General features: G+C 41.8%; 1 protein-coding gene across 1 annotated transcript in view; it reads left to right on the top strand.

Annotated features, from left to right (window-relative positions):
* RPS6KC1 (ribosomal protein S6 kinase C1) overlaps window positions 1-27,070 on the top strand; it is a 92,255-nt gene extending 65,185 nt beyond the window's left edge. Inside the window, exons 12-16 of the mRNA XM_084261897.1 lie at window positions 8,404-9,981; window positions 10,253-10,342; window positions 22,361-22,443; window positions 22,999-23,094; window positions 26,234-27,070. Of these exons, the coding sequence (XP_084118023.1) occupies window positions 8,404-9,981; window positions 10,253-10,342; window positions 22,361-22,443; window positions 22,999-23,094; window positions 26,234-26,344 (1,958 nt within the window). The 3' untranslated portion in view covers window positions 26,345-27,070. The remainder of the gene's footprint in view (window positions 1-8,403; window positions 9,982-10,252; window positions 10,343-22,360; window positions 22,444-22,998; window positions 23,095-26,233) is intronic.
* The last annotated feature ends 792 nt before the right edge of the window (window positions 27,071-27,862 follow it).

Below are 27,862 nucleotides of genomic sequence, written 5' to 3' on the forward strand. Positions count from 1 at the left end.
GTCCCTCCCCCTTTACCCCTTTCCTTCAGCAGTGGATGTGATCCCTCTTTCAAATGGCCTCAAATCCTGATGGGTTACTTGAATTGTAGCAATATTGAAAGCTTCCAACTGTTTATTTTCTACAGGAGAGTGAGTGCTTTGACTGCAACGGCTATCTGCAGTATTTACGGTCATCTCTCAGAGATAAAGTCTTTGGCTACTTTTGTAAACTTTGGCTAGTAAATCTTTTTAGCATCTCATAGTTAAAACAAAGGGAATTTAATAAGTCTCTGCTAAAAACCATGAACACTTGCCTATTGGTTAACATCACATAGTTATTCTGATCTGGATTTTTAAGAAAATAGCTGGTGGCATCACAGAGGAGTTCAAAGCAGAACCACAGAGTTGTGCCTTCAAACTATTTATGAAATTCCTGTTAAATGTACAGGGAACAGGTGGCACAAAATAATTACATTTTGATTTTTTTTGTCTAACACCTGGATTTAAATATTCCCTAAATGTAATTACCCATATTTGTTTAGAATGAGTGCAGAATATAAATTTTGGGATTGCTAATAGTTCTCTTTTTAGGAAATGTTAATAATTCAGTTAGAATGGATGATGTGGAGGAGCTAAGCTAACTGATAGAGAAGATATTACTTTTTATTATTTCTTTTCTTCCTAACAACTTGTTAGGCTTTTTTGTGAACAGTTTGTCATATGAGGCCAGTTAACTCTTAACTTTACACCGTGAATGACTGTTCCTGCTGTGTGTGATTTCATTTTGCCGTGAACAGTGATGCATGAAGCAAAACCTCTGCATGGAGGATGTACTGCCTGATGGTGATTCCTCAGGTTTAAGAGGGCTGCTCTGTAAAATGCTGCTTTTCTTGAGGTGTGTCTAAGTCAGCAGAATGGCTTGGAGACTGTCACCTGAACTATAATCTTCACATAAGCTGGTACATTTTGTTTGGAGAAATTATATTTAAAAAAACCCCAAACCACACACAAGTAAACTTCAAAAGAAGCAAAGTACCAACTCTTGTCAGATGCTACCTGCCCTTAAAGCTAGCATAATCAAAGGATCAGAGACAGGATAAAATTATAATTTAAAAAAAACCTGTTCCTAATGTTCCTGCAATTTCTTAAGACCTCCAGTTTCTCTCATGTCTCCAGGAAGAACATTCCTTCTCAAGACAGGTGGAAAACTAGGTGAGGAAATAGTGGAATTTGGAAGGAGTAGTGGTCAAATGGAGAGAACAGAAATCTTAAGGAAGGTTTAATGCGACCAGCTGACAAAGATAATCTCCTGGAAGTGATGATTTTATTGCGGCAGTGTGAGAAAAATTGAGACATTGCATGATCATTCGTTTTAGAACAGAAACCTCAGCTCAACATCTGTAGTAGGGTGTTGTCCTTATAGAAGAACAACTCTCTCCTGGTCATCTTTGACATAGTGACAAATCCAGTGGAACATGCATGAACTGAATGTCTTGCTCTTACCAACACGGGCTGTAATATGTTTTAAGTTCTATGGAGGAAGGATTTAATTTACTAAGTGCCTTCTAAATCAGGTTTGTGCACCCCACGCCATTTATTTGATCTGACAGCAGTGAAGGTGGTGTCTGTGGCCTTTCTCCCAGCTGTGGGTCAAAGCCATGCGAGGAGGAGACATGGGAGAGGAGAGGTGTGTTATTTTGAGGGGAGATGCCGATGACAAATGAGTGCTTTCTGCAGGGAGAGCACTGAATAGGAGCAGGGGATAGGGAGTGTGGGGAGAACTGGGGAGCACTGCAGAGTGGGTGGAGGGCTGGCAGGTTGTGCTGGGGAGGAAGGAGAGAGCTGCAGGTGGGGACCAGAAAGGTGTGAGTGAGGACTGTTGTTGGTAATACAGGATCCATGGGTTTGCTTGACTCAGACACTGGACGTAGGATATATAAACTGCATAGGGTTTTCCCTCATTTTCTGATAAAGCAGCAGTTGTTTGGAACTGGATTCACTTCTATCCTTGTTCACAAACCATTCAAAAATGATGATGTGCTATAAGGACGTTTCCCTGATTTTCAGGGAAATAACAAGATTAATTTCTTTAAGGATAGTTGCCTGCTTTCATGAACTCACTGGCTGAGGTTAGAACAGGCAAAGGGAAAGGGAAAGGAAGTGGAGTGATAAATTCTGTTCTGGGGAGAGACAGCTGGGGTGCAAAGTAGTGAGTAAATTGCTGGAGAATGCGTAAGAAAAACTGTATTGCAGGTGTAGGGCCTGATCCCAAAATACCTAACTGGGGTAGTAATTTTTTTTGCCTCTAGAAGTACATGCCCTCTGTACCTCACCCTGTACCAGGAGATGATGCTGGGAAGTACTTCAGGAGAAAGCCTTCATGGTCATACTTTGGAATCCTTATAGATAAAGCTGTCTTCAAATTTTGTCCATCTCAGACCAAATACACATAGAGAAAGGTACTTGTAGTTTATTTTGGGAAAGGATAGAAAGTTCTAGGACAGTGCTTCTTTTTAAATGATAGTCTCAGAAATTTTATTCCATAACTTCATGAATGCTCTTAATGTTCCTACTCCAAGTAGTTCTGTTCCAGTAGGAAAGAAGATGCTGCCAGACAAACTTACAAATACATTATGTTGTGGTGATTTATGGTGTTAGGTATGCTAGCTGCACCATTGGAAAGTTCAAGATTAAAGTATTAAGTGAATTGTAGCAAATTCAGAGGAGGCTTTAATGTTATGTACAGACATGTGTTTGCTAAACAGCTAACTAGTTCCTCTTCACAGTTAGCTCTATGAAGTGCAGCATTATTGAGTTTTGTATGGAACTCTCAAAGCTTAAACCCAGACTCTTGCTCAAAATTAAGACCCTTTTCTTTATAGTTTCTTTTTTTTTTTTTTAAATCATGATGCCATTGCATGGTTGGAATTGCTGAAGGAGGTCTTGGGTTCTCTTACAGGCTTTTTTTGTGGTTGTAGTTGATAGCTTCAGGGTTGTCTCAGAAGCATGAAACTCCATAAAGTTATCTTGTAGATTTGTTGGAAAGCACTTGGCAAATTCTAGTGTGGTAGAGAGCCAATCTGATGTTAATAAGGCCTTGCTTCTTCTTGGCAGTACTAACTCCAGAAATTTTAGAAACAGATGCTTCAAAAATAGGCTGGGGGGCTTCCATGGGACATCAAAGTTTAAGTGGCTGTTAGAAGCTGTCAAATCTCTTTAAGCATAAACAAGCTGGAGTTTCTATCAATCTGGAGAGCACTCAAGAAACTTCATGTGAAGAGGCTTGCTGCACGCAGGAACTGATAGACAGCAAGGCAGTAGCGTTCTGGCTTGCAAAGCTGAGGATTGGTGGTTAGGAAGAGAGGTGGTGCTGGCTGTGAAGGTTTGACAGAGATCGGAAAATGTAGGAAAGGTGATACGGGCCTTGGCAAGTCGCTTTTTCAGGAGGCTGCTTTGAAATAATGGCTTTTGCTCAAAGTGCATCGGGAAGTGGGAGCTTTGCCTAAACTAGCAAACTTTGTAGCAGAGATTCACCAGCAGCAGTGGAAGCAGCCATGTATATAACACTCTGGTGTTTGTAACTACTGTCATGTTAGGGCTTAGCTTGGAGATGAGCTTCCAGATCGTGCTGCAACCCCACTGTGGCTGCCATTGTTGTTACTGTATCGTGGTAGCCCCTGGGTGTCTGGTTCCCTTTTGGCCTAGGAGCTGTACAAACATAATTTTATGTAGTCGTGTATTTACACCATGAAGTTGACCAGTATCCATGTCTTTATTGAAAAGGACAGCAATTCTAAGAAAACCATAAGGTGGTTCTTTTTCCAGATGTGTACTAATTCACATGAAGTGCATGGCTTACGACTGGTGCTCCTGGCCATAAACAAATTCCTGTGCTGTGATGTAGGGAGTTTGGCCAGGTTTTGGAAAATAATTCAAGCAGATGTCTTTCAGTTTCCTGCTTTTCCTTTCCTATCCCATCACAATTATTTGGAAGCCTGGATTGCTCACTTTGAGATTGTTTGGGATTTCCTAAATACAGTGAATACTGCATTCTGAGTTGCATTCCAGTTCTGCAGGAATTGGAGTATGTGATCCTTCAGAGTAAACTCAAGCTAGCAAAAGCCATGGATTTATTTTAGAATATGTCTCCTTAGTCAGTTTTTCAGGATGTGAAGCTGAAATGGTAAGTGTCTGAGCACCAGGTGAGGAAAAAATCCAACAGGTCATGAATATTTTCTTGTCAGAACAAAAACATGTTTAGGAGACTAAATTTGCTGACCTGTTCGGTTTCATGTGTTGTGCTTTAACCCGACAGGGAGCTAAAACAAGCACACAGCCGTTTGTTCACTTCCCTCCGCCTCCCCGGAGGGATGGGGGACAGAATTGGCGGGGGGGAGAGGGAAGGGGGGAGGTAAAACTCATGGGTTGAAATAAAGACAGTTTAACAGGACAGAAAAGATAAAAACATAACAACAATAATAATAATGATAAAATAATATACAAAATGAGTCAAGCTCACTACTTGCAGAACATTTATGCCCAGCTAGTTCCTGAGCTGTGATACAAATCCCTGGCCAGCTTTCTCCCTAATTATACATGGAGCATGATTCCATAGGGTATGGAATATCCTTTAGCTAGTTTGGGTGAGCTGTCCTGGCCATGTCCCCTCCCAGCTTAATGGGTACCCCCAGCCCCCCTCGCTGTCAGGGCAGTATGGGAAAGCAAAAAGTCCTTGACTACTTGGCAACAACTGGAAACATCAGTGTGTTGTCAACTTTATTCTCACCTTAAATCCAGGAAGAAAATTAACTTTATTCCAGCTGAAACCAGGACACATTTTATCCCGTGATATGTACTGTATAGTCTCTGTATCATCTTATCTTTGATGTTCATGCATCAAGTGTTATTAATAAGAAAAAGATGCAGAAATGTTTGAAGGAAAATAAAAAATTATGGAGCTAACAAGATTCCTAGACAGCTTCATCACTTGGTCACTTTATGCCAGAATTTCCTGTTGATTATTTTGGACATCAACCTTTTATAGATTCTTCCTCTTAAAGCAGAGGTATAGCCTCCAGAGTGCTGGAAATGTGGTTAAGGCAATTATAATAAGTAATTTTACATTGATTAACTGCAGAAGAATGTAGAGCTTGGTGATTTTCTCATGCTAATAAAACCAGAAAGAGTGAGGTACGCTGGCTGTAGAGGCAATGCGTGGTAGAAGGAAATAATTGTGAGTTATGTTAATACTGTACTTCTGAAATTGTGTTAAACACTAATAAACTTTAGCTTAAAATGGTAGCATTTATAGTTATTTAGTATGTAGAGCTATTTGACAGTGACTGAAACTTACTTGTTTGGATTGATTTCTGTAATTTTAGTTTTTATAGATTCCTGATACTATATTAGCATGGCTTGCTAATGGGTTTTCTTGATCTTACACAACACATGGGGAAAGGGGGAAAGATTATTAGTATGTCATTCATAAAGGCATAATTATATACCCAGATACAAATATCACTCTTATTTGACCCTGGATTGGACATTTTCAGAAAGGAATAAAATTGTTGTTTTTCACTATAGAACACAATTATTGAATAGCATTTATTTATGTATTTCTACTTGACCAGGAGGCCAGTCTTGAAATATTTGTATGTAAACATATTTGGACATAATACTTTTTTTTTTTGCATTTGCTTGCATTTAACTCTGAATTGAAGTTGCAGTACGTAGTTGTGTCCGTTGTGATTTCTAAGTCTAAGTGATTATTAATGAGCAACTTCTTTCTTAAAAAGGTAAGATAATAACGTGTTTACTAATAGGAAATGAGTCACTGTTGCAGTTCTGTCTGTTTTCACAGGTGGATGCTGAATTCCTGAATCCTGTGAGGATAAAGAAATTTTTTTTTCAAATTTTAGGTTTGCTGAAAGCATTTGAAATTCAACTTCTTTAAAAATCGTAGTCTGAACCTCTTGACTCTGGGCGTGGTTTTTCTGTGGGGTTTCGAAGGATTGTTTTTCAACACATCTGTCTTCCATCCCTAATCCATCTTGGGTCTCCTTGTAAGCTACAGTAAGACTTTGAATAGAGGCCAAAATTTAGTGGAGGTTGCATGAAATATTGCATGAAGTGATGTGGAGGGAGCAGAAGACTGGAGTTGTCCCAGGATCAGCTGGACTTGTATATAGCTGAAAAGCCAAGCTGTGCGAGGATAATTCTTGCAGTTGTCATGCTGCTGGGCAGCCCAGCCATTTCTTACCTTAATCCAGGGGTACAAAATGCTTAGGTCTGTGAGAACCATTCAGGTGTCACTCATAAATGATCACCTGTTGTCCAGTAATGACAGGACAGAAATGTGACAGATCACAGAAATAAGGTTTTGAGCTTTCTGTGTCCGTGGGTCCAAAGCTTAACCCAAGCCTCCATTAGAAAGACCTTTTCTTACTACTTGCATCTGAGGAGAACCTGATGACACTGATCCTTGCATTGAAGCTGTGCCTGGAGGCTGACGTGCCGTTGTGCCAGGCACTGTACAAAGCTGCCAAAATTTAATGTGGGTCTTCGTGGGTCATGTTCCCTTTGAAACCTGAGATTTCTGTTTTCATAGGAAACAGCGCTGGGATAATCCTAGTCCTAGATAGTGGATTCCTGTCACACAAGTGATAGGAAGATGGAAATGTTTAGCATTTGTGTGTACTAATTAATATAGTGCAGGTGGGATGGGGAGACTTTGTGTATTTTGATAAATGCAGCAAGGGAGTGGTGGTCAAATGAGATGCTATTGTTTGGGATGGATTATGCCTGGTTAGTACACAGTTAATAATCAAAGTGTGGAAAAGAGGAAAAGAAATTTTTTATGAGTATATAAAAATATGTATGTTATATCTGACTTTCTCATTCACTTCTCTGTTATGTTCTTTCCCAGCCATTCCATAGCAAAAGCCCAGGTAAATGTAAGAGTGTAAATTAAAAACAGAATTGGCGGTTATGGGAGGACCAAGTTTTATTTTTACCAACTCACTTTCAAAGCAGCCACTCCAAGTCCTGTGCAAGCTGCAGGGCTCACAAGGCACAGCAGTGCCCTGGCCCTGTTTTTGCCCAGCTGAACAGCAGTGTCATGCGTCATATTTAGGCACATGGCTTCATCCTAAGAATCTACATGGAACCACTGCCTGTCACGAAGGCAAGGTCCTGCTCATCAGGCACTTCTGGTAGGACCAGGGCCATTGATCTCACCAGGACAGGGCAGCAGGTCACTCATGTCCAGGCAAGCTCAAATTTGCTGTCCAGGGAAGCAGCCAGCTCCACTGGGCTGAGGCTGCTGCTCTGCTGGGGGTGACTGACGAGCCGTGTCTTGCTACTGAGGCACAGCACACGTGTAGGTATTTTGAATGCATCTTTAGGTAAGTGTTTAAAGTGCTTATGCAATACAGCAGTCAGTGTAGTGTTCCCTTCTCTGTGAGCATTGCGTCTGATTGCTGCTGTTCATTTACCTGGCATCCTTCCTCATAGCCTTCCAGAAGGTAGCAAGGGTCATTCTGACCTACTAAATCCATTTCTGGTTTGTGGCTTTCTAGCTTTCAGCCAAATTCTTTGGCATGTACAAGAGATGCAGTAAATTCTTGATTTGTTTTGTGCAAATGACGTTTTGTAATCTGTAAGCTTTTTTAATAGGTGCAGTATTTGGATAAGAGAGTCTTGTTTTGTATTTTTGAAATTTAACTATTACTTTTGGTGATGTAACTTTGTGAAGGAAGTGGTTTGTCAGGGTAAGTTAAGAGTATTGATTAATCCCTGTGTATTGCAGCAAATCATAAAAAACTTCCTGGACTTTTGAAGTTAGAGGGAGAAATACATCCATATTTGACTAACAAAACCCACTTCTTCAAAGAGAGAGGCAAATCCTTAAAATATCCTGTTTATATTGAGGTAATTCCCATCCCCTTACCAAACTTACTAATTAATAGTTTTTAGCCCATCTCCCCTAATGTTGCTCATGAGCTTGGAGCTGTGATACAGAAGTATTCGGTAGAGGCAGAGCTGGTGATGGGCACTAAACCATTTGATCTTCCCTAGTTTTTGCTTTCTTTTGAGACAGCAGATGGAGAGTAGTCACCACCATGCAACTTGAGACAGACTCTGAAATGAGACTTTACTGAAGTTTCAAAAAAAAAAAAGCAGCTTAATCTCAGATGCAGCTCTTTAAATATTTATGTATTAATACAAATCTGCTTGAAAAGCAAGTTGCGGTCCCTGTAATTATTTCCTCCAGAGGTAGATGATCCAACTTGCTCTATGGGCATAAGGAAGTAGCATGTTGTGACAATGAGGGTATTTTCCTGTTTCATAATGAAACTGATTCTGCTTTGAGTGAAATTAAGTGATTGTTGTGGGTTTTTTTTTTTCCCCTGTCTTTTCTTGCAGGTGGAAAACTGTGGTCTTACGTCAGCAAGTTCTTAAACAGAAGCCCTGAAGAGAGCTTTGAAATTCCTGAACCCAAAACATCCAGTTCAACTAAAATTTATCTGGAGCAGCCGACACCCAGTCCTAAAGAAATCGGCAGCAGCACTGATTCCCGAGACAGCTACGGGGAGAGTGCGCTGAAGGTGGTCCCGCTGAAGAGCAGCCTGACACCGAGCTCTCAGGATGACAGCAGCAACCAGGAAGATGGCCAAGAGAGTTCGAAGTGGATGGACTCAGGATCCAGCTCAGAAGAAGAGTGCACTACTAGTTATTTAACATTATGCAACGAATACGGGCAAGAAAAGATTGATTCTGGCTCTCTAAATGAGGAACCGGTGATTAAAATGGAGAGCAACGGTCTAAGTACCAAAGAGAGAAGTAGCTTAGGGAAATGCAGTGTCATTGGCAGCGATAGCTTCGCCTCTCAGATTGCATCTCAGGAACGAAAGCTTTTCATTGACGATGCCGAGTCGGGAATAGGTAGCCCTGCTAGGATATTGGACTCATTAACTGAATCAAAGAACAGCCCCATGGAACTCTTCAGGATAGACAGCAAAGACAGCACTAGCGAGCTCCTGGGGCTTGATTTTGGAGAAAAATTGTATAGCCTGAAATCGGAACCTTTGAAGCCATTGTTTTCTGTCCCAGATCAGGACAGAAGCTTGGATGCTCTAGAGAATAAAATGGGTGTGAGAGCTCATGACACTGTAAGCAGGGGTTCAAATGACTCTGTGCCAGTTATCTCCTTCAAAGATGCTGCTTTTGATGATGTAAATAGCGTTGATGAAGGAAGGCCTGATCTCCTGATAAACTTGCCTGGTATGTCTGAAGAAACAGAAGAGGCAGCAGTGTCAAGGCCAACAAAGTTTACAAAAACGGAGAGGGACTTGTTGGAAGTGAAGTTATTAGAAACACCTGATGTCTTACAATTAAATAATTCTGCAGAGCCATGCAGAGCATTTGATCAAGAGCCAAATCATGTGGCACCAGGAGTGGGTGATCCTTCCCATGAGGAAACAAATGGACAAAGCGGTGTCACTCAGGGAGGTCTTGGGACCCTCTTTACATCTGACCCAGAGGTAGGTAGTTCAGAAGACGGGGCTCTGTTGCAAGGGCTAGGAGCCTGCTCCGTAAGCGCCGCAAGCAAAGAAGAAAGTTCATTTGTTTCCAACCCGCTCTCAGGTGCTCAAGATACGGGCTTGGAGGGCGACGGGGTAAGAAGTGAAGCGGTGTTGCTGTTTTCTGATCAGACTGAAGACTTTGGGAAAGAGGAAACAGACCCGGCTTTGTTACCAGCGGCTGGAAGTAAAAAGGCGGCACCAAAGAGGGAAGACAAAATAGGAGTAGCAGGGGAGAAGGAAATACATCAAATTTTTCAGGACCTCGACGAAAGATTAGCGATAACCTCCAGGTTTTATATCCCAGAGGATTGCATTCAAAGATGGGCAGCTGAAATGGTTGTAGCCCTTGATGCTTTACATAGAGAAGGAATTGTGTGCCGCGATTTGAACCCAAACAACATCTTATTGAATGATAGAGGTCAGGAACTTTTGCAAATGCATTTCTTTTTATTCGCTGTTGCTTCCAATTAACTGAGTAGGCGTTTTATCTTGTAATTAGTATCTTCATTTCCTGTCTAGAGCTTCATTATCAGTGCAGCAAATTCACCCCCAGTAATAGCTTCTAGTACTTAATGATGCCATTATTCTTAATGATACTGTTTTTAGCTACAAAAGGAGTAATTACAGTTCACTTCTGCAGAAAATGGAAGGGAAAAATGTTTTGATTTCTCCTGTCGTTTTGTTTTTAGGACACATTCAGCTAACGTATTTTAGCAGGTGGAGGGAGGTTGAAGATTCCTGTGACAACGATGCCATAGAGAGAATGTACTGTGCCCCAGGTTAGAGCAATCACCTACAATGTTTCACTTGGAAAGTAGATTAGCAGCTTTCGCTTTCTCACGGAGCCTCTATAGCACAGAGCACGAGATCATGTAATATCTGAATTTTCTTTTCTTTTTCCTGAATGTCTTAAAAAGCTAGAGGGCTCATAACTGCTTTATTGTTGAACTGTGGTGGTGTTTGTTAGATCATTTCCATGAAGTGTAATTGTGTTGAATGTCTTGTTTAAGCAAATTTTAAGGAATGTTTTGTTTTCTTGTTGTTATTTGCTATGTGTGAGGACATTCTGGTAACTGAAAAGAGCAAATAAGGGAAAGGGCAGAGCCTTAAAAATACAAAAACCTTATACATGCAAAGAACATGAGGAAAAAAACCAACTTACCAGTTTGAAAAATACAACCCTAATAGGCTCAGAGATGCCTCTGACATTTTTGATGAGTTACAGTGGGCTTTGAAATAGTTTAGAGAGCTCTTTTCTTAGAACTGCTTTCATCAATCACGAGTGTGATACAATCAATATCTCTTGGGTTTTTACAGCAAGGTTGGCACTCAAAACCGAGCCCTCCCTCTTTTCTTTTTTCCCAATTTATTTTCTGCTAATATAGTGGTCCGAATGGTAGTGGCAGCCAAAACTCAGGTGTTTTGTTTATGATGTCATATTTTAAATATTCCATAGCTAGCTTCAAAATAACCTTACTTTTTGTGTTGAAACGATTCCTGGGAGGCTATTCAGATTGAAGCAAGTAGGCTTCCAAAAATGTCATTAAAGAATTAGAGTTATCAGCAATGGAACCAGAAGTTCTCAACTTAGAATAATCTTCGGATGCCAAACTGTGACTTGGACCCCCCCAACTGAAATAAAGTAGGGAACTGCTCGCTGAGAATAATGGGGATAGGATCTCAACAAACATTTGAATGCCAGCCTCTTGAGATTAACAGTAAATAGAAATCTTTGCTGCCCAGGTGCAAGTCAAAAGGGAAGTGGCAGGTGTTAGAGGGAAACAGGAAAGAAATTCTCTTTACCTATCAAAGCAAACTCAACACCTTTGTTCTACCCTCGCCCCGCTCTAATTCAAGAACAAGGAGAATTGGGGCGTCCCTGCATTTGAGAATCCCAGCAGTTCTTGTGGCTGTGAAATAGAGACATGTCCTGGTTGCCAACGTGAGTGACGTCACGTTGGAAAGGGGCGTTTTCCTGCCTCCCTAACCCAGCCTGGTACAAAGTGCTCCCTAGTTGAGTAGTAGCAAAGATGGAAGTGCAGCCTTTTCCCACCCTGTCACCATTAATGAGCTGTGAAAGTCAAAGCTTAATTTTTCTGTATTTTAATGAGGATCCAAAGAGAGGCTTTTTTTCCCCCTAAGCCCCAACCAGCCAACTCCTGCTGTAATTAAGTGTTTAGGGAGCAGTTGGAATAATATTTAGAAGCCCCCAAATCTGTGCGGTCATTTTTTCCACCTCACAGCACAGGTGTGGTATCCATCCGGGCTTTTCTTGGGGAAGTTGCCCTCTCCTCTCCGCCCTCCCTGCCCTACCCCAAGCTGCAGTTTGCTTTGTGTGTCTGTCACTGGCAGCTGCAAGGTGAAGATTTGCAAATGCAAATATTAGAGAGATGCAAGATGGCTGAATTGATACTGCTTTATGATTCTTAGCTCTCCTCCTTCTTGATCTTACTGTTATCTGTGCAAGGCATGCTCTTATTTAGGGAAGCTATTTCATGCAAATTTCTGCGTGGGTACAATTCCACAGTACAGGAGGTATTTTGGAGCCAAGTACCGTTCTGTTCTGAGCAATGATTCAGTACCTGCGCCTTCAGTAATGGTGTATAGCTGAGTCCAAAGCAGCTTTCTTAGGGCTACTGCTGCTGGTAAATCTTGCTCTGGAACCTTTGATTGGTGTTAAAATAATAATGATGGGCTTTCTTTAGGGTCTGATGTACAGGAAAAGAACCCAAAGCTGATTCGGATGATCGTTTTTTATTTTAATGAGCGTACCGTGTCCCTGGGAGCCATGTCTCCCCTCTGTGAGGATAGTTTGGCTCTCCAAGCTGCTTCTTGGAATAAGGATTTTGAAATTTGTACTTGTGCTTCAGTTCAGTACATTAAGAGAAACGGGCGAGTTTGGATTTTTTTTGTTCTTTTTAAGTTGCTTTTTAAAACTGATCATAACTGGTTTATACAGCTGGGTGTTCTTCCCTGCTAAAGGAAAGGCTGCAGTTTTGTACAGATGAACAAGTGATATTCCCCAAATTTCATCAGATCTTATGATTTCTTATCATAATACAATACAGTGGCTAAATAAAGTGACTCAAAGTCAGTCTTTTTTCGTTTTGTTTTGCTTTAAATTTTCCTGGTGTTTCCAGTAATGTGTCCTGTGTAGCCCTACCTCTGGGTACTCAGCCTTCCCTCTCCTTTTCTCTCCTAGCCGAAGGACACAGTGAAACTTGGCTTGCAAAATTTTGCCTCCATGTGTTTAGCTTGGTGTGTGTTTTCTCACTAGAGTTTGGGATAGAATAGGATTTGGGTGTGATAACTTCCATGTTAACATGATTTCAGTGTTGGGTTTTTTGTTTGGTTTGGTTTGGGTTGGTTTGTTTGCTTTTTAAATAAATTAAATTTACTTGTTAAAAGTATGCAAGAAAGGGAAGGTGTCTATCAAAATGCTGTCTTTTAGGGTCTGGTGTTGGAGACTGGGAACAGATGTGGACTCTTGGGATGAAGTTCTTTTTCTGTATTGATTTTTGAGGAGCAAATTTTGGAGGCAGAGAAAGGGGAGGATGATTGTGAAATTTAAGCAGATTGCAGGATATCTTTAATTTAAAGTAGGTAGAAAATTGTATTGCAATTATGTGAAAGATGTAAAAATATATCCAAAACATGTTTTTTTAATTGTCTGTTTTCAGGTGTTGCTTTTTTACAGCTGAGTTACAAAGTACTTAGCAGACAAGTGCCGGAGAACATCTTTAAATTTAAAGTTGCTTTACTGGTTGAAGGAAAACATGGAGCCTAAATTCTACAATTTATAGATCAAAATCTAATTCCCGGAGGGGCGTGGGGCAATGATGTGTTAACGCCGAAGCTTTTCAGACCCATGGGAGAGCGGTGGTCCGGCGACGTGGAGCCTGTGTGCCGGATGTAGGGTTTTGTATGTGAGGCGAGGCTTTCGGGTACCCCAGGCTGTAACCTGGTGTTAAGAGCAGCAAAGCGAGGAGGTAGTGCCGGTGCTGCGGCAGCGATCGGGTCCGTGCCGTGGTGAACGGCCAGAGCTTGCTGAGCGCTTGTCACCCTGCGGGAAGCGCCGAGGGGCGATGAGACCGCGAGCGTCGGAGGGAGAGATGGTGCCGTGTGACTACACAAACTAATAGAACAAATGCAAACATTATCAATGGAGAAGTGTCGGGAAGATGGGGGAAGAGGTAGTTTAAAGAGCCGCGTGCCATTCCCTGCTAACAATGTAATTAATTTTGTACGAAACAGCAATTGTCATTTTTATATCGTGCATAAATTAAAAGCGGGGCTCGGTCTGTGGCGGGCAGCGTCACTTCCCCGCTGCTGGCGGCAGGTGGCATTGTACCATTAATGGATTGGGCTCCGCGCTGCCCGGCTCCGCCTGGGAGCTGGGGACGGGCGGTGCGGTTGGTGTGCGGCGATTTGCACGGCGAGGTTTGAGCTCGCAGGCTGCGGGCCGCGGCGAGGCTGTTGCTACAGCGGGGTAACCCCTACCCGCTTCCCCCCTCTCCCTCCACCCCAACCCCTCCCGCGTAGTTCTACTCGATATAAAAGAGAAAAAAGAAAGTTCACCCTGACCCAAGTACTACTACCACAACAAAGCTATCTGCAGACTCTTAAAAGTAGCGCTTCTGCTGCACTTTGATTAATGGCCAAACTAAATCTTTGCTGTTCACCTACGATAAGTCGCGTGTTGTTTCTCTAACCCGCAAAGGAAATGATGGATTACAAATCATCCCCTATAAACTCAACACCACTTCAAGTGCAGCTTGGGGGTGTTTGGCCAAGAACAACCTATTTGCTTTTAAAGAAGAAATTAGGCACTTGCAACTGGGAGTTTCTGCTGTGTTAAGGCTTAAGGTTAAGGTGGCTAAGGTGAGGTTCGTGTGGGGTTTCTAACTTCCTTCCTCTTCGTAGTAATTTTGTTTTCTGACTGTTTCAAAGTGTGCTAAGCAGCTGATGTCTGAATGCGAAGTTATTAGCAGATCAGAAGAGAATGATTCACTTCTGTTTAAACAGCCCTTTGCTCTCCGTGCCCCCTGAGAACTCTTATCGCATATTTGTCCAAAAAACCCCACAAAAAACTAACAAAAAATCCCTTGCATTATCCACCTGCCTGGCGGCTGATAGTATCGGCCATGTATCTCTTTATCTCTTGGTTAATGTGCCTTGGTATTCTGAAGGGGGGAAAATTCCAGTAACAGATTCAATTTGCACGGACAGAAACTTGAGCAAATGCCAGCCTAGCAGGGGGGCCATTATTCTGCTCTATAAATAAGTTTAAAAAAGAAACAAACACACACACAAACCTGTGAATCAACATGTTTTGGTCTAATTGAAGGAAAAGCAAGATAGATGAATTTTGAAATGCAAATGATCGCCTTCTGTTATTTAAGTATCGGTTTTGCCAACTTAGTGATTTTAAATATAAAAAGTCGTTACCTTTTAAACAGAGTAATAATTATATTCCATTCTTGATAGTCACGATTTTAAAAATAAAAATGGTAACTTTTAAAAATAAAATCGGTAACTTTTTTAAAAAAGCCCCTTTGTAGCAGTCTTTATACCCGTGAGAAACCCAAAATTGTCTACAGGCGCAGCCCGGTCCACGCTGCCTTCAACTAAACAGATGAAGTTGAGGGTTTACTCATAGAGAGAAATCTCTTAGGTACTTTCTGATCGGACTGGTGGTGTGTCATGTTGTAGAAGCAGCTTGCTGGTCTAACATCTTGTGCAAATCCGATGTGTGAATGAAATGTTTTATTTACAGTCTGCGGGGATGCGTTCTGTCGCATCCCTGTAGTGTTATCGGGGGGCGAGATTTCAGAACTGGGCTGCCTTTGGAGTCTTTTTTCTTTCTTGTCCAAACAATGAGCTTTCACCAGACTGTGTTTACTAAAAACTGGAGATTTGCTTGTTGAGACCGAAAAGCCAAAGGGGGCTTAGCTTCATAGTAAATGTAAGTAGCAAACTGGCCATCAGTAATGCATCATATTATTCTTGTGCTTTCATAAGCTGTTCACTATAATCAAGCCTTATTTACACAAACCAGCCTTCACAGAAGCCTGCATGTAAATATATGGTATATTTGGTTTTATCTAACCTGTTACTAATTCTGCATAATGCAGAACCTGAGCAAAAAAGAAGGGTAAAAGGGGTAAAGGATTTTGTTCTAAAAAAGACCAAAATGTTTCAATGTGCAACCTGATTTTCATACTTCCAAATGAAGATGTCACTTCTGCTCTTAGACAATTGGAAATACAGATGCAAAGTGCAGCTGATAACCTAAAACATATGGCATAAAAAATAAAAATTGCCGGGTTGCTATTATTAGCCTGTATGCTATAATTTTTATTTACTGAATAAGGAAAAAATGGTTTGCCTCTGTTTACCAAATAGATATTTAATGCTGGAAAACCTGCATTTTATTTGTGTATGTGTTTTTCAGTAGGAGTTTGCAGGCACTCATTAAATCTGCTGTTCTGTATTATAGTAATTTAATTTGAGTAGATTGTTTAAGAAGCAAAATAACTGTGGTAGATTAAAGTGCTGTTGACCCTGAGAGGTGTCGAGGGGTGGGCTGGTCTGATGGTTATCGTGTAAGATTGACTGGACTTCCTAGATTTTATTTCTGACTCTGTCCTAGCTTTTTGTGTGACATTAACGTTTCAGGATAATCTTAAAAAGGAAAGGAAAAAAATCAGGGCAGGAGAATGAGCTTTGAGCACTGAAGACAGTAGGGTGGACTAGCTTGATTTGAAAAGCCCTGGCAATAGGAAACAGGACTAAACATTGACATCAGAAATACATGGTTGGTGTGAATAGCGAGGAAAGGTCTGGAGCTGCAGAAAACAGTACTGAATATTGTAAAGCTGGGAGTAACAGCTTTACAACAACCTTTTGGAGTGGCACAGCTCTCCAAAGACACCCAGTGTCTCACAGAAAACAATGGCAACTGACTGCTCCCAAAACAGCGAGATGTCGTGAACCTGGAGCAGGTAATGGAAAGCCTGGGTTTGGGGAGAGAAGCAAGTATTTTCTGAAAATAATCCGAATCTGCCTCGGCACTCAGACTTGTTGCAAGTCCAGCGCGTGTTTCAGGTGGAGTACATGAGCTTGTGGTTTTTCAAGCTCTGGAACGAGAATAAGCAGTAAGATGTACCAAAACTGTTCATTTTTTAAAATCTGGTATTTTAGGCTGATATAAAAGCCAGTTTATAAGTCTGGAAGAAACTGTAATTTACTAGTGTAGTTGGTTTTGGTTTTTATTTGTTTTCTTTTTTATTTGTTTTTAATTATTATTACAGACGAGGCTAAAACTCGAAGGTCATTTAGAAGATGCCTTTAGAAAATAAATGAATTTGTTTGCTTTGTTTTGATAGCCGAACTGTAAAAAGTTTGTCTCTTTTGTCACCTGATTATTTTTGAGGAAGTTTTAATTCCATCTTGGGCTGCTAATGGGAAGAGGAAACACAGTTCCCTCTCTTAATTTTTTTTCTTTTAATGACATGAGGAAATTTCTTCCAAAGAGGAACATAGATGCTTGTATGTTTTTGAATACCTTTAAGATGAAACTTCCTATTTTCATACTCCATTTGATCTTAGCAGATGTTCATTGGACTTGCCTCACTACTTTATTGTTTAAGGACCATGATAAACCTTTTATACTTAACTATAGATGGTTCAATACTGTATTTATAAATTGCTGAAGCATTTTAGGCAGAGCATTACAGCCAGATTGCTTATGTGATGTGTTATTTAGCGACTGAATCTTATATAATATCTTGGCTGACTGAGTCCAGCTAGAGTAAATTAGCTTGGACTCATTTTACTTGGTTCTCTGCAAATGCTTCTTTACATATGTAGATATTAAAATATGATAAAATAGTAAGCTTTTAAAATTAAGTGAGTGTAAGGTAAATAGAATTTCTGACTCAACTCTAATGTTTTTTCGTTGCAATACTGTTTATCTTCATGGCCATAGAAAACATTGTGTCTGCTTTTTTTGGGATGTTGGACAAGTCCATTTCTTCCTGAACAGTTTCAGACACCTGATGGTAGTTCAGTTGGGTCTCCCTGTCTTCTTACAGGTGCAGAAACAGTACTTGAAGGTATGCTGTTTCTGCTTGAAACATGCGGTAAGGGAAAGGGCCTCCTCAGGTTTTGAATCAATCCACCAAGTGTGAAATGGATCCTTTCTTAATTCCAGGAAAACCAGCTCCATGCAACGCCCTTCCTGACTCCCAGGTGTTTGGAGAAGCAGTGCTTCCACCTAGAGCCTGTTTTCTTATCAGCTGACTTCAGCTCAGGATTTTTTGTGTTGTTAATAGTTTCTCCTACAAAGTTTTTTGATTGGGTTTTTGTTCTTGGAGGTTCACAAGCCACCTAGACTGAGGTGCACGGTGAATGTCTAAGTCCACCTCTAAGCCTGGCTTCTTTTAAGTTATCTAGCATTTGTGTGTGCTGGTCGGAAACCGGGTTTGGGAGAAAATATTGTGAAAGCCTTTGAAATCCTTTAGCACGAAGGGTATGTTTCAGGTTAAGGAGCTGCAGAAAGGATGAGAAAACGAGCTCTTGGTGTTTGAGAGGTGAAGTTCTACTTTTTTATGTTAGAACTGGCACTTTTATTTAAAAGTACAGGGGGTTGTCAGCTACATATCCCTTATCAGGAAGTAAGGTGTTACTGCGTACAATGCAAATATTGAGATAAGTATGGAAACCATAAAGAAATGGCCTTTCAGTTGAGACCAGCTGCTCTGGAAGGAGGATGGTGCTGGGTAGCGAAGGTGTTTGCCTGCACCATCTGTCTCTATCTGGACCCGATAGCATTTTACAAATCTCCTTCCCCTCAGTCACCACAACGGCTGCTGTTGGAATTGCTGCTGTGCAGGAATTCAGCGTTGCTGTTGACGTGTGCCGCTTGACGTGGGATATGGGTGCGCGTCGGGAAGGGAGAAAGACGACAGTGCTCCTCCCTTTTAATCCAGCTGCAGGAAAGTTGGAAGAGCTACTTACGTTTTTCTTCACCCTACTCTTTATTTCTCATACCTAAAAGGATTTTGTAAAGAGAATGATGTGAATATTTTTTTCCTCAGATTTTGTACTGCTAGTCCTAGAAACACCAACGCCGTGCACGTGTGCGTGCACATCTGTGTTTGTACAAATGCAGTCCTTGATTTCAAGGTTCATGAGGTAAAGAATTGTCGCAAATATGCCCATGTTATTCACTTAAGCTTATGGGTTGCTGCCATTTATTGTCTAAATTACTTTGCTGATGGATTGAGATGAAAATGTTTTCTTAGTGAAGGCAGATATTGTAGTTCAGATTTATTGCAATATTAGAGCTTTAAAAAAAGCATATGCCCTGTGTGGTATATTACATTAGCAAGCTACTCTCTATCACTTGAAAGCACTTCATAATCTATAGTTTCTGAATTTTCCCGTGATGTGTAGTCAAGATAAAATGCAGTAATATTGTTGTGATATCCTGAACTTATTATGATCAGCGTATTGCATCAGAAGTAATGTGACCTGTTTCAAGTAAGGGAATGTAAACAACACATGTTTATTTGTCGTATTCGCAGTGTTGGGTTTTGGTTTGGGTTTTTTTTAAGGAAAACATTTATTTTAATCCAAAGTAAGGAAACTTTGGGACCTAGTAAAAGCAGCAGTTGATCTAAAATTTAGGGGGTTGTAAGAGAGGATACTCAGATGTTCCCCTCAGCTGGGTTTTCTATTTTCTGTTGTGTTGGTTCAGATTGACTTGTCATGCAGTTTCAGCTGTGTGCATGAAAGCCCAGCCAGAGCCCTTCAGCCCAGGGAGAAGTCTGTGTTACTTCACAGTTTCCAATTTATCCCCGTTGTGTCATTTTGGTCATGGTCAAAAGTGGAAAGAAGAGCTCAGTGCTGCTCTCCTAAGAGATCTGCAGTGACATTTGTTTTGACTTGGCATATATGGAAGGTTCTCACAGTTGAAAATATGAGCTTGGATTTGGGAGAAGTGGACTCTAGTTTACTTTTTGACTCTTACTCTGTGTCCATTTTCTTCATCGGTGAAGTAAGTGAAGTTACATCATCTTCCTGTAAAGAACAGTGTGTGAGTCTGTGAAAGAAGGCAGCGCAACTTTGCTGCTTCAGAGAACGGGATGGGTACCTGTGGCTGCCAATATCAAAGGAAATAATACCACACCTCAGAAAATCTTTTTTTTTTAGTATTTCTTTGCCCAGTGCTCAGAATGATGCTTTTGTTGCCTCTAGAATATTGTTTTACATTGGGCTGTAACTCAGAGGCCCATCCCCACAGAATGTCTTTGCGGAAGAATGGATTATTTCCTTTTGTGGCACTATTCTAGAAGTTGAGATATATCAGTGTGGGTAACTTAGTGGTGGTATAGGAACTGAGAACACAGTAGTCAATCCTAATTGACTCTTGGCTTTACTGTTCTTAATCTGGAAAGTATGGAATTTAATTTAAAAAATAAAATTGTCACTTGTTTGGAAGAAATGTCTCTTAGTCAGAATATCCACAGGACTAAAGCCACAGGGGAAAGAAAACTCTGCTCTAAAGAAGTATTTGGTTTTAGATTTTACTTTCCACCCATGTTATCTTGGTTTTGAGTGTATGTTATTGGAACATACAGCACTAGGAGATCCCAGTCATACTGGAAAGGCATTTCCATCCAGTGGGCTTCACCACAAAGTGCTATGAAAACCTTTCTCCAGCTGGTTCATGGGAAAAGGCCTGAGTTTAGGGGTTTTTTTTGCTTTTCTTTTTTAACGGACAGTTACTTGAACGTGTGTCTTTCTGAGGGGACGTAATATTAAATCGCAAGAACAGATTTTGATTTTTACACAAATTCTCTCAATTTACCATAACTTCACCTCCATCTGTATGCTTGCCTGGGATCTTACAGCATTTTAAAAACACATGTAATTATGCTGATACAGTTCCTCGTGTCACTGCCATTATATCTTTGTAAAAGGTTCTCGATACTTACAGAAGTATTAATCTGTAAGGAATGGAATAAATTCTAATGTGTGGCACCCGTACAGTGATGTGTTGGGCATTCAGACACCATTAACTGTAATTAAGTGTTCAAAATGAGGGATGTCCTACCCGAAGAAACGACGTCTGAGCTGTCCTTCCTTGTTGCTCTTGCAACAGCAACCTCTGCGTATTCGGAGAAGGCGCTCCTTGAAAGAGTCCAGCGCAGGACCACCAAGATGATTGAGGGAGTGGGATGCCTACCTTATGAGGAAAGGCTGAGGGAGCTGGGTCTCTTTAGCTTGGAGAAGAGGAGACTGAGGGGTGACCTTATTAATGTTTATAAATATGTAAAGGGTGAGAGTCAGGAGGGTGGAGCCAGGCTCTTCTCAGTGATGGCCAGCAATAGGACAAGGGGCAGCGGGTGCAAGCTGGAGCATAGAAATTTCCGTGTGAATATAAGGAGAAACTTTTTCACTGTGAGGGTGTTGGGGCACTGGAACAGGCTGCCCAGAGAGGCTGTGGAGTCTCCTTCTCTGGAGACATTAAAACTCGCCTGGATGCGTTCTTGTGTGATTTTGTCTAGGTGATCCTGCTCTGGCAGGGGGGTTGGACTAGATGATCTTTGGAGGTCCCTTCCAACTCCTACAGTTCTGTGATTCTGTGAACGCCTTCCAGCTTGGGCAGCAGCTGCCTGAGGGCACAGCCCTCTGCACATACCCCTGCTCAGTGCATGTGGATATTGGTGCATGTGGGGAGGTCTGGGACTGCCACCCTCCTTTCCCTGACCCTGGAGTGTGACTCATTGGTAGTTCTCCTTGGCCACGCTCATGCTAAGCTCCATAAAATGATGAGCAAGATTTTTGGAACATGCCACAGTGCTTTGCACAGCAGCGACCGTGTGACTGTATGCTAATTGTTGTCCTCTGCCGTGAAGTGGCTTTTGCCACCAAAGCTATTTTAGTGCAGCTTCTGCATTTTTTTGACAGTCCAAATGAAGATTTAATCTTCATTGCAATCTGGTTTTCTGCCTGTTTTAGAGCAGACAGCGTGGTGTATTTGTGTTTAATAATTTTTGTAGCTTAAAGCCTGAGTCAGTGAGGGCCAAGTTTTCTGTATGCGTCATGCTGTTGAACACGTCAATGTGTATGGCAAGGGACTCCATTACTCCCATCTCAGCTCTCTGATGTCAGAAGAGTAAGAGGGCTGGGTGGTGGCTGGATGCTAGGGAAAACAACTTTCTGTAGCTAGGTACAGTGTGCAGTTGCTGGCTGTGGTTATGCTACGTGGAGTAGATTTAGTAACCCTGGTTCCCAACAGATGAAACAGCCAGGTGATCCCAGAAAAGGGTGTGGGTGAGCCAGGAGATGAATCCTGCTCTCTAAGGCAAAATTAAGGCATGCAGTGGAGTGTTACAACCTTCCTTGTGCTGCTTTTATGGACCCTTCAGGTCTCTCAGCTCAGTCCAGCCCTTTGACCAGAGCGAATTCTCTAAATATGTTTTGCTTTGCTGCCTGTGTCCAGTTTTAGTCCTGTATAGAAGAATCCTAACCATAATGCCCGCAGGTCTTGATACTGCCTGTGTATGCACAGAAAAGGCACATTATGCATGATACGTATAGCGTCACCGTGCTTGAACAGTGTGGTCCGTGAGTGGCTCAGGGGCTAGCTGAATCGCAGGCATAATGAAGGCTCTGTGGTACTTAGTATATGTTCTGTCAGCATTGTACAGTCACCTTGTAAATATATGTTAATTTTGAAGGTGTACCTGACCTTTTTAATATTAATTGAAATGTCTTGTGTTTAGAGGTTGGTGCTATCCTAGAAGAGACAGAAGCCTGTGACTGGTGGAGCCTGGGTGCCATTCTTTTTGAACTCCTCACCGGGAAGGTAGGGCTGGGGGCAAGCTACGCGATGCTCCCGACCTCGTGGCCAGTAGTTGCTCACACACGGTGTGCCCAGCTGCAGTTCCCTTGCTTGTCTTTCTCCGATGCGCTTTGCCGACCAGGGTACCCCCTCCGTTTGCTCGGGCTGCACGGGACCAGAGAAACCAAACGTGCTCAAGCTTCAGCAGAAAAACTTGATAAAACCATCTCAAACTCAGCACTGAAAGAATAACCGAATCCCCTGTTGCCTTCTTAATCGCAGTGAAATCAAAGTTCTCTAATGTTCCTTCTGTGAATTTGCAGAATGTTCACCCTAATAGTTCCAGTGTTATTTCCCGGGACAGCGCAGAAGCCCTATGTTACTGCCACGCAGTGATTCGGTGTTTTGAGACGTATTAGGAAACACTGAAATTTTATCTCTGTGTCACTTTGCATGTATAGTAGGACATGATCCAACACTACAGTGGTTTTAAGCAGTAAATCTATCTGCCTGCTTTGTTCTTGGTTTGGTTTTTTTTTAATTTTTTTTTAAAATTGTTTTTTTCTTCTTCTTCTCCAGACTCTGGTTGAGTGCCATCCATCCGGAATAAACACTCACACTTCTTTGAGTATACCAGACCATGTATCAAAGGAGGCCAGATCACTGATTCAGCAGGTAACTGATGGGAATTTTGTCTTTCTCTGGGTACACCTGGACAAGTACTTATCTATTAAGTTTTCTTGGTGAAGTAAATGTAAAAAGAAAAAGCTGCTGATAGGAGCGTGGGTGGGTCTTTTGTCAGCACTGATGAATTTTGCCCAACTGTTGTGTTGCATCTGGGAACTTTGACCTCTGCTGCTAGTTGCCTGTGTAGAAAACTGGAGTGTTTTGCCATTTCTTCAAAAAACAAATTTGGACAGTGCTGAGGGCTTTGGAAAAACCTGCTGGGGATGCATGAACATTTAGGAATTCTGCCCTAAATGTTCATGGCAATGTTTGTGATGGCTGGAACTAAACTCAAATGTTGATGCAGATTCACTGAGACAGCCTGAAGTACTATGCAACCTGTAACGCGCGGATTAGAAGTTACGACCTGGCTGTGGCTAAAAATCTGTAGCTGTCCTCCAGGAAACTTTCTTGATGATTAGAAGAGTACTTTAAATTGTGAATATGATGACTTTGGGAATAAGGTAACTAGTAGGTTGGACAAAAGGCAGAGGAGGAAACCTTAAAATATAGACAGCCTTCCAGACTGATACACTGTTTTCAGGCTTATAGGAATAGTACTGAATGCTGGGTTTAGGTAGTCATGCTTGAGAGAACAAGCTTGTAGTACAGTGTCTTGAATTTCAAGTAATGCTATCTTCCTTCTAGTTAATTTTGACCTAACCAAGGAAGTGGAGCCTGAATCTGCCCTATTCCATTTGAGTAGAATAAGTGCTATGTGTGAACTGTGTTGTTCGGCTTTGAAAAGTGTCTTGCTGGTGGAAGCATAAATAATGATATCATTAGATGTAGGCTTGAACAGAGCAGGGTGGAAAGTGTAGTTCTTGAAGAAAAGGAAGGAAAGAGATTTTGACAGTTCAGTGAGTCAGAAGACCCGGTGGCTGATTTCTGTGCCGACACTGTGAAACGGGTACTGGAAATGGAGCTAGGCAGCCGGACCTCCTGTTTCGACTAGGGGACGAAGTCAGCGGAGGTGAAAGCGTGTGTCTGCGTAGTGCTGGTGAAGGTGGGAAAGCAAGTGACTAAAAAGAAATCCCATTTTTGCATCATTTGCATTTGTGTGGTTGGGCGGGGGAAAACGGTTACCCTTGCCCACGGGTGCTGCAGACCTCGTGTGACTCAGGATAAGCGAACTCACGCTTGGCGAAGGGAATTCCTCCCGTTAAGGTGAGAAGCCAAGACAGGTGATTGAAGTTGTCCAGTCCACTTCTCCCTGCCAACGTAGGATTGCTCTTCACTGCAGACTAATGTGTTGCCTGTTTCAATTGTGCCGAAGAGTAGCTCCTCTGCCATATGTGGTTTAAGAGGCAAATATATCTCTGCCACTCGCAGATATATTTATTACAAGGCCGTATCTGTTCAGAGAACGGTCACCCTGGTGCCTGTTAGGTTAAGCCTTCTAGTGTAGGATAGTGACTTATCTGGTGGAGGTTCGGCTATATGAGCTAGTAAATCACGTTTTTGTTGTGTGACTATCCAAGGAAGCTGCCATTCATTGTTGAGGAAACCTTGTCAGGAAAAGGAAGAAAGCTCTCTTGGCATGGATAGCAATTTGTCATTGCGACTTTCCTTCCCCCCCACTGCCAAGGGTAAACAGGTCAAAGCATCACAGAATAACTCTCCGGGATCAGTGTTCAGCTATACAGAAAACTGTGTCAGATGTTGTCTCCTGCTGTGGCTTCCAGTGCAGGTGACTTGGTTGTAAACACCTCCTTCATTCAGCTGGTTTCTAAGAAAACAGAGATCTGTTTATTTCTGGGGAAAGGCAAAGTTGTTTTTTGTTTGGTTTGGTATTTTGTACCCAGTATTTTATTCTTTACCCAGACACCTCCAGGCTGTGATACCAACAAAACATGCAACATGGCTTTTCAGCAGGTATCTGTTGCAGTTTGCGTTGCATCGGCTTTCTAAGATGAAAGCTTTTCTGGAGGGACAAACGCCAGTGTCCGTGGTTACTTCCCCGCTGCTGGTGCTGGTTGTGTTCCAGCGGAAGGCAGAGCGCCCCGGGCTGCGTCTGTTTCTGCCGGCGACTGGAAGATATCAGAGCCGCACTATTCACTGTCACCGCGCTACCTTTGCGATCTGACATTCTGACTGCAAATAGCAGAGCCATCTTAAAATGTGTAAATCCCTCTGTTTATGGATGTAGGCTCACTTCGATGCTGAGTGCATTAAGATGTGAATGCACATTGTTCCGAGTGACAACTGGGAGAAGTTATCCTATTAGCTGCCGCAGAAAAAGCCAGCAAGGAGCCCTGCCTTTGTACTGGCTGTGACTGAGTCGCGTATAAACAGGCTCTCAAACGGCAAAATATTTTTGTGTGGCTTTATTAGTCTCTTTGGAGTGTTACCTTTGCATTCCCTTTTATATGGATTGGGATCTTTAAACAGATGTAAATATTGTGATTTCCTTTTCACATGAATTCAGCATGTGATGTGCGACTAAAAAGCAAACGAGGTGCCGAATTTTAGGAAATTTCCATGAAGCCATTACAATGTTTTGTTTCTTCCACTGGGGTTTTGATTTTTCAGTTGTAGTCCATTTGTAGTTCTCTTTAAATTTTTTTTTCCCCCTTTACTTTTATAGGAAATAGAGAAATGTCTGTAATATCCTGGTGTTTTAGGACCAACTCACGATTTATGAAATGGAAAGTTACAAACCGCTGTCCCTGGTGCAGCCGTAACGTGGTGGTGTGAGCAGAGGTTAACGTGGAGCAGGCGCAGTGTCCGGAGTTCTGCCAGAGCAGGCTTTGGCTGCTGCTCTCTCTCTTTTTTTTTTCTTTTTTTTTTATTTTTTTTTTAAATGAGGTTACAGTTAAAATGAAGTCCCAACGTGCAGTGCTTCAGGGAATTGCATGCTGTGATCAGTAGTCTCTGAAGACTGTAACACTGAGACTCAAGGAAAGGAGAGTCTTCTTCCATTTACTGGATTTTAGGAATTTCAAGTATGCTTTCACACTCTTGAAAGTAATTCATAGAGCAGGGAAACGGTAGGATGTCCCTTACCTTAGACCTTTCTGGAACTTTTAAGCAGTTGTTTTTGTTCTTACTCACTGAATCACATATATATTTTTCTTTTTATATCAAGCTTTTGCAGTTTAATCCTGCGGAGCGTCTTGGTGCTGGTGTTGCTGGCGTTGAAGACATCAAATCTCACCCGTTTTTTGCCCTTATAGAATGGGCAGATCTGCTGAGATGAGAGATGTGTGCCCTCTGAACAAACTCAGGTCAAGCGGACAAGTTTTCCTGGCACAGAGGCATCCTGACTCGCTCCTTTCAGATGTCCCAAACTGTTTGATCGTGATGGCTAAAGGACACTCGAGCCATCAGGCCAAAAGTGGGCGCTTTTAACGGGAATCACTGGTTGTACAGGGTGCTAGCTTATTTTTATGGCAGCTGGTCGCTATGTCTGTGTAAGTCTTTCTCACCAGAGGCTGGTTTGTGATGAAACTCCTGGGCAGCGTGTCAACTGAGTAGGAACAGGAATGTGCTCCTGGAGCTTTGTCTGGTGATGGAAGTGTCTACAGGCTGTGGCCGTGCAAAGTATCTTTTATAGTGTCAATAGACCATTTCCCTATGCTAAGTGCAGCTCGGGGAGGGGGGTGCAGGGTGAGGAAGGAGCAAATAATTTATTAATGGTATATGCTGAATAAAATACTAAAAGGCTTTATGCAAAAGTTGACACGTTAAAAATAATATATCCATTAAAAATTAAGAAAGCTGTTGCATAATACCGTGGAATGTGTCTCGAAAATGGCATATCATTTCCCACTGTGGAAAGAGCATATAAAAGGCAAATAATGCTGTCAAGTGTTGTACTTTGTTGGCTGGCAATGTCTGTTTAAAACTCTTGACTCTGTTGTATTTGATGAGCTACACGTTGAAGTCACTACACAAAGGGAAATCTTCTTTTCCTCGGCTGGATAAACACTGCTTTAGCACTCTAATAAGGAGCAAGAAAACACAAGGCTAAATAAATGTATAGATTAAAAAAGGAAAAACCCTTTTCTCATCACTGAGCCACCGTTTTATCACTTAATGAACTTTACTTCCTCTAAGTGTCCTACTTTTAGCTGCTACTTCAGGAAAAAACCCTTTCTGCTCATGCTCTTCTGCTTGAGGAAGCTTCTGAGCTCTCCTGTTTGTTAATAGTCTTAATAAATCAAAGAAAGCCTTCACCCACTCTGCTGCTCCAACAGGAAGGAGCCTGGGATTTGCTCATGCCAGATGACTAAGTGACATCTCTGAGCAAACCCTAGTGGGTAAGACTTGGGCGCAAGCCAATTAGCTGACCTGTTTGTTTGTTAGAAGGGCCTGGAGAATGGGAGAAGAATATAAGGCATGCAGAATATTCTGCTGTGTGCTGCTGCTGCTAAGCAGCCGCCCTCATACGGGTTCCTGTCGTACAGACACTGTGCGCTGCGATGCTCGTACGGATTCTGGATCTGTGGGGTTTTTCCTAAATTTGCTTCTCACTCTTTTAATTTTTTCCTTTTTCTTCTTCTCCACCCCCCAGCTTTATCCGGAGAACAAAGGGCAAATTCCTTTGGGAAAGTGAGGTGACAGCAATGATTATTGAATTTACAACTCAAAAAAAAAAAAAAAAGAAAGAAAAATAAAGTATCCCTCTGTTCCTATTTTATGGGCACTCCCAAAAGTGCATCTGCACAGTCTCCATCTGTTAGACACCAGGTCGGTGTATTCAAATAAAGTGGAA

The sequence above is a fragment of the Gallinula chloropus genome (genome assembly GCF_964237585.1).
Source record: "Gallinula chloropus genome assembly, chromosome: 3".
In the NCBI taxonomy this organism is placed as follows: domain Eukaryota; kingdom Metazoa; phylum Chordata; class Aves; order Gruiformes; family Rallidae; genus Gallinula; species Gallinula chloropus.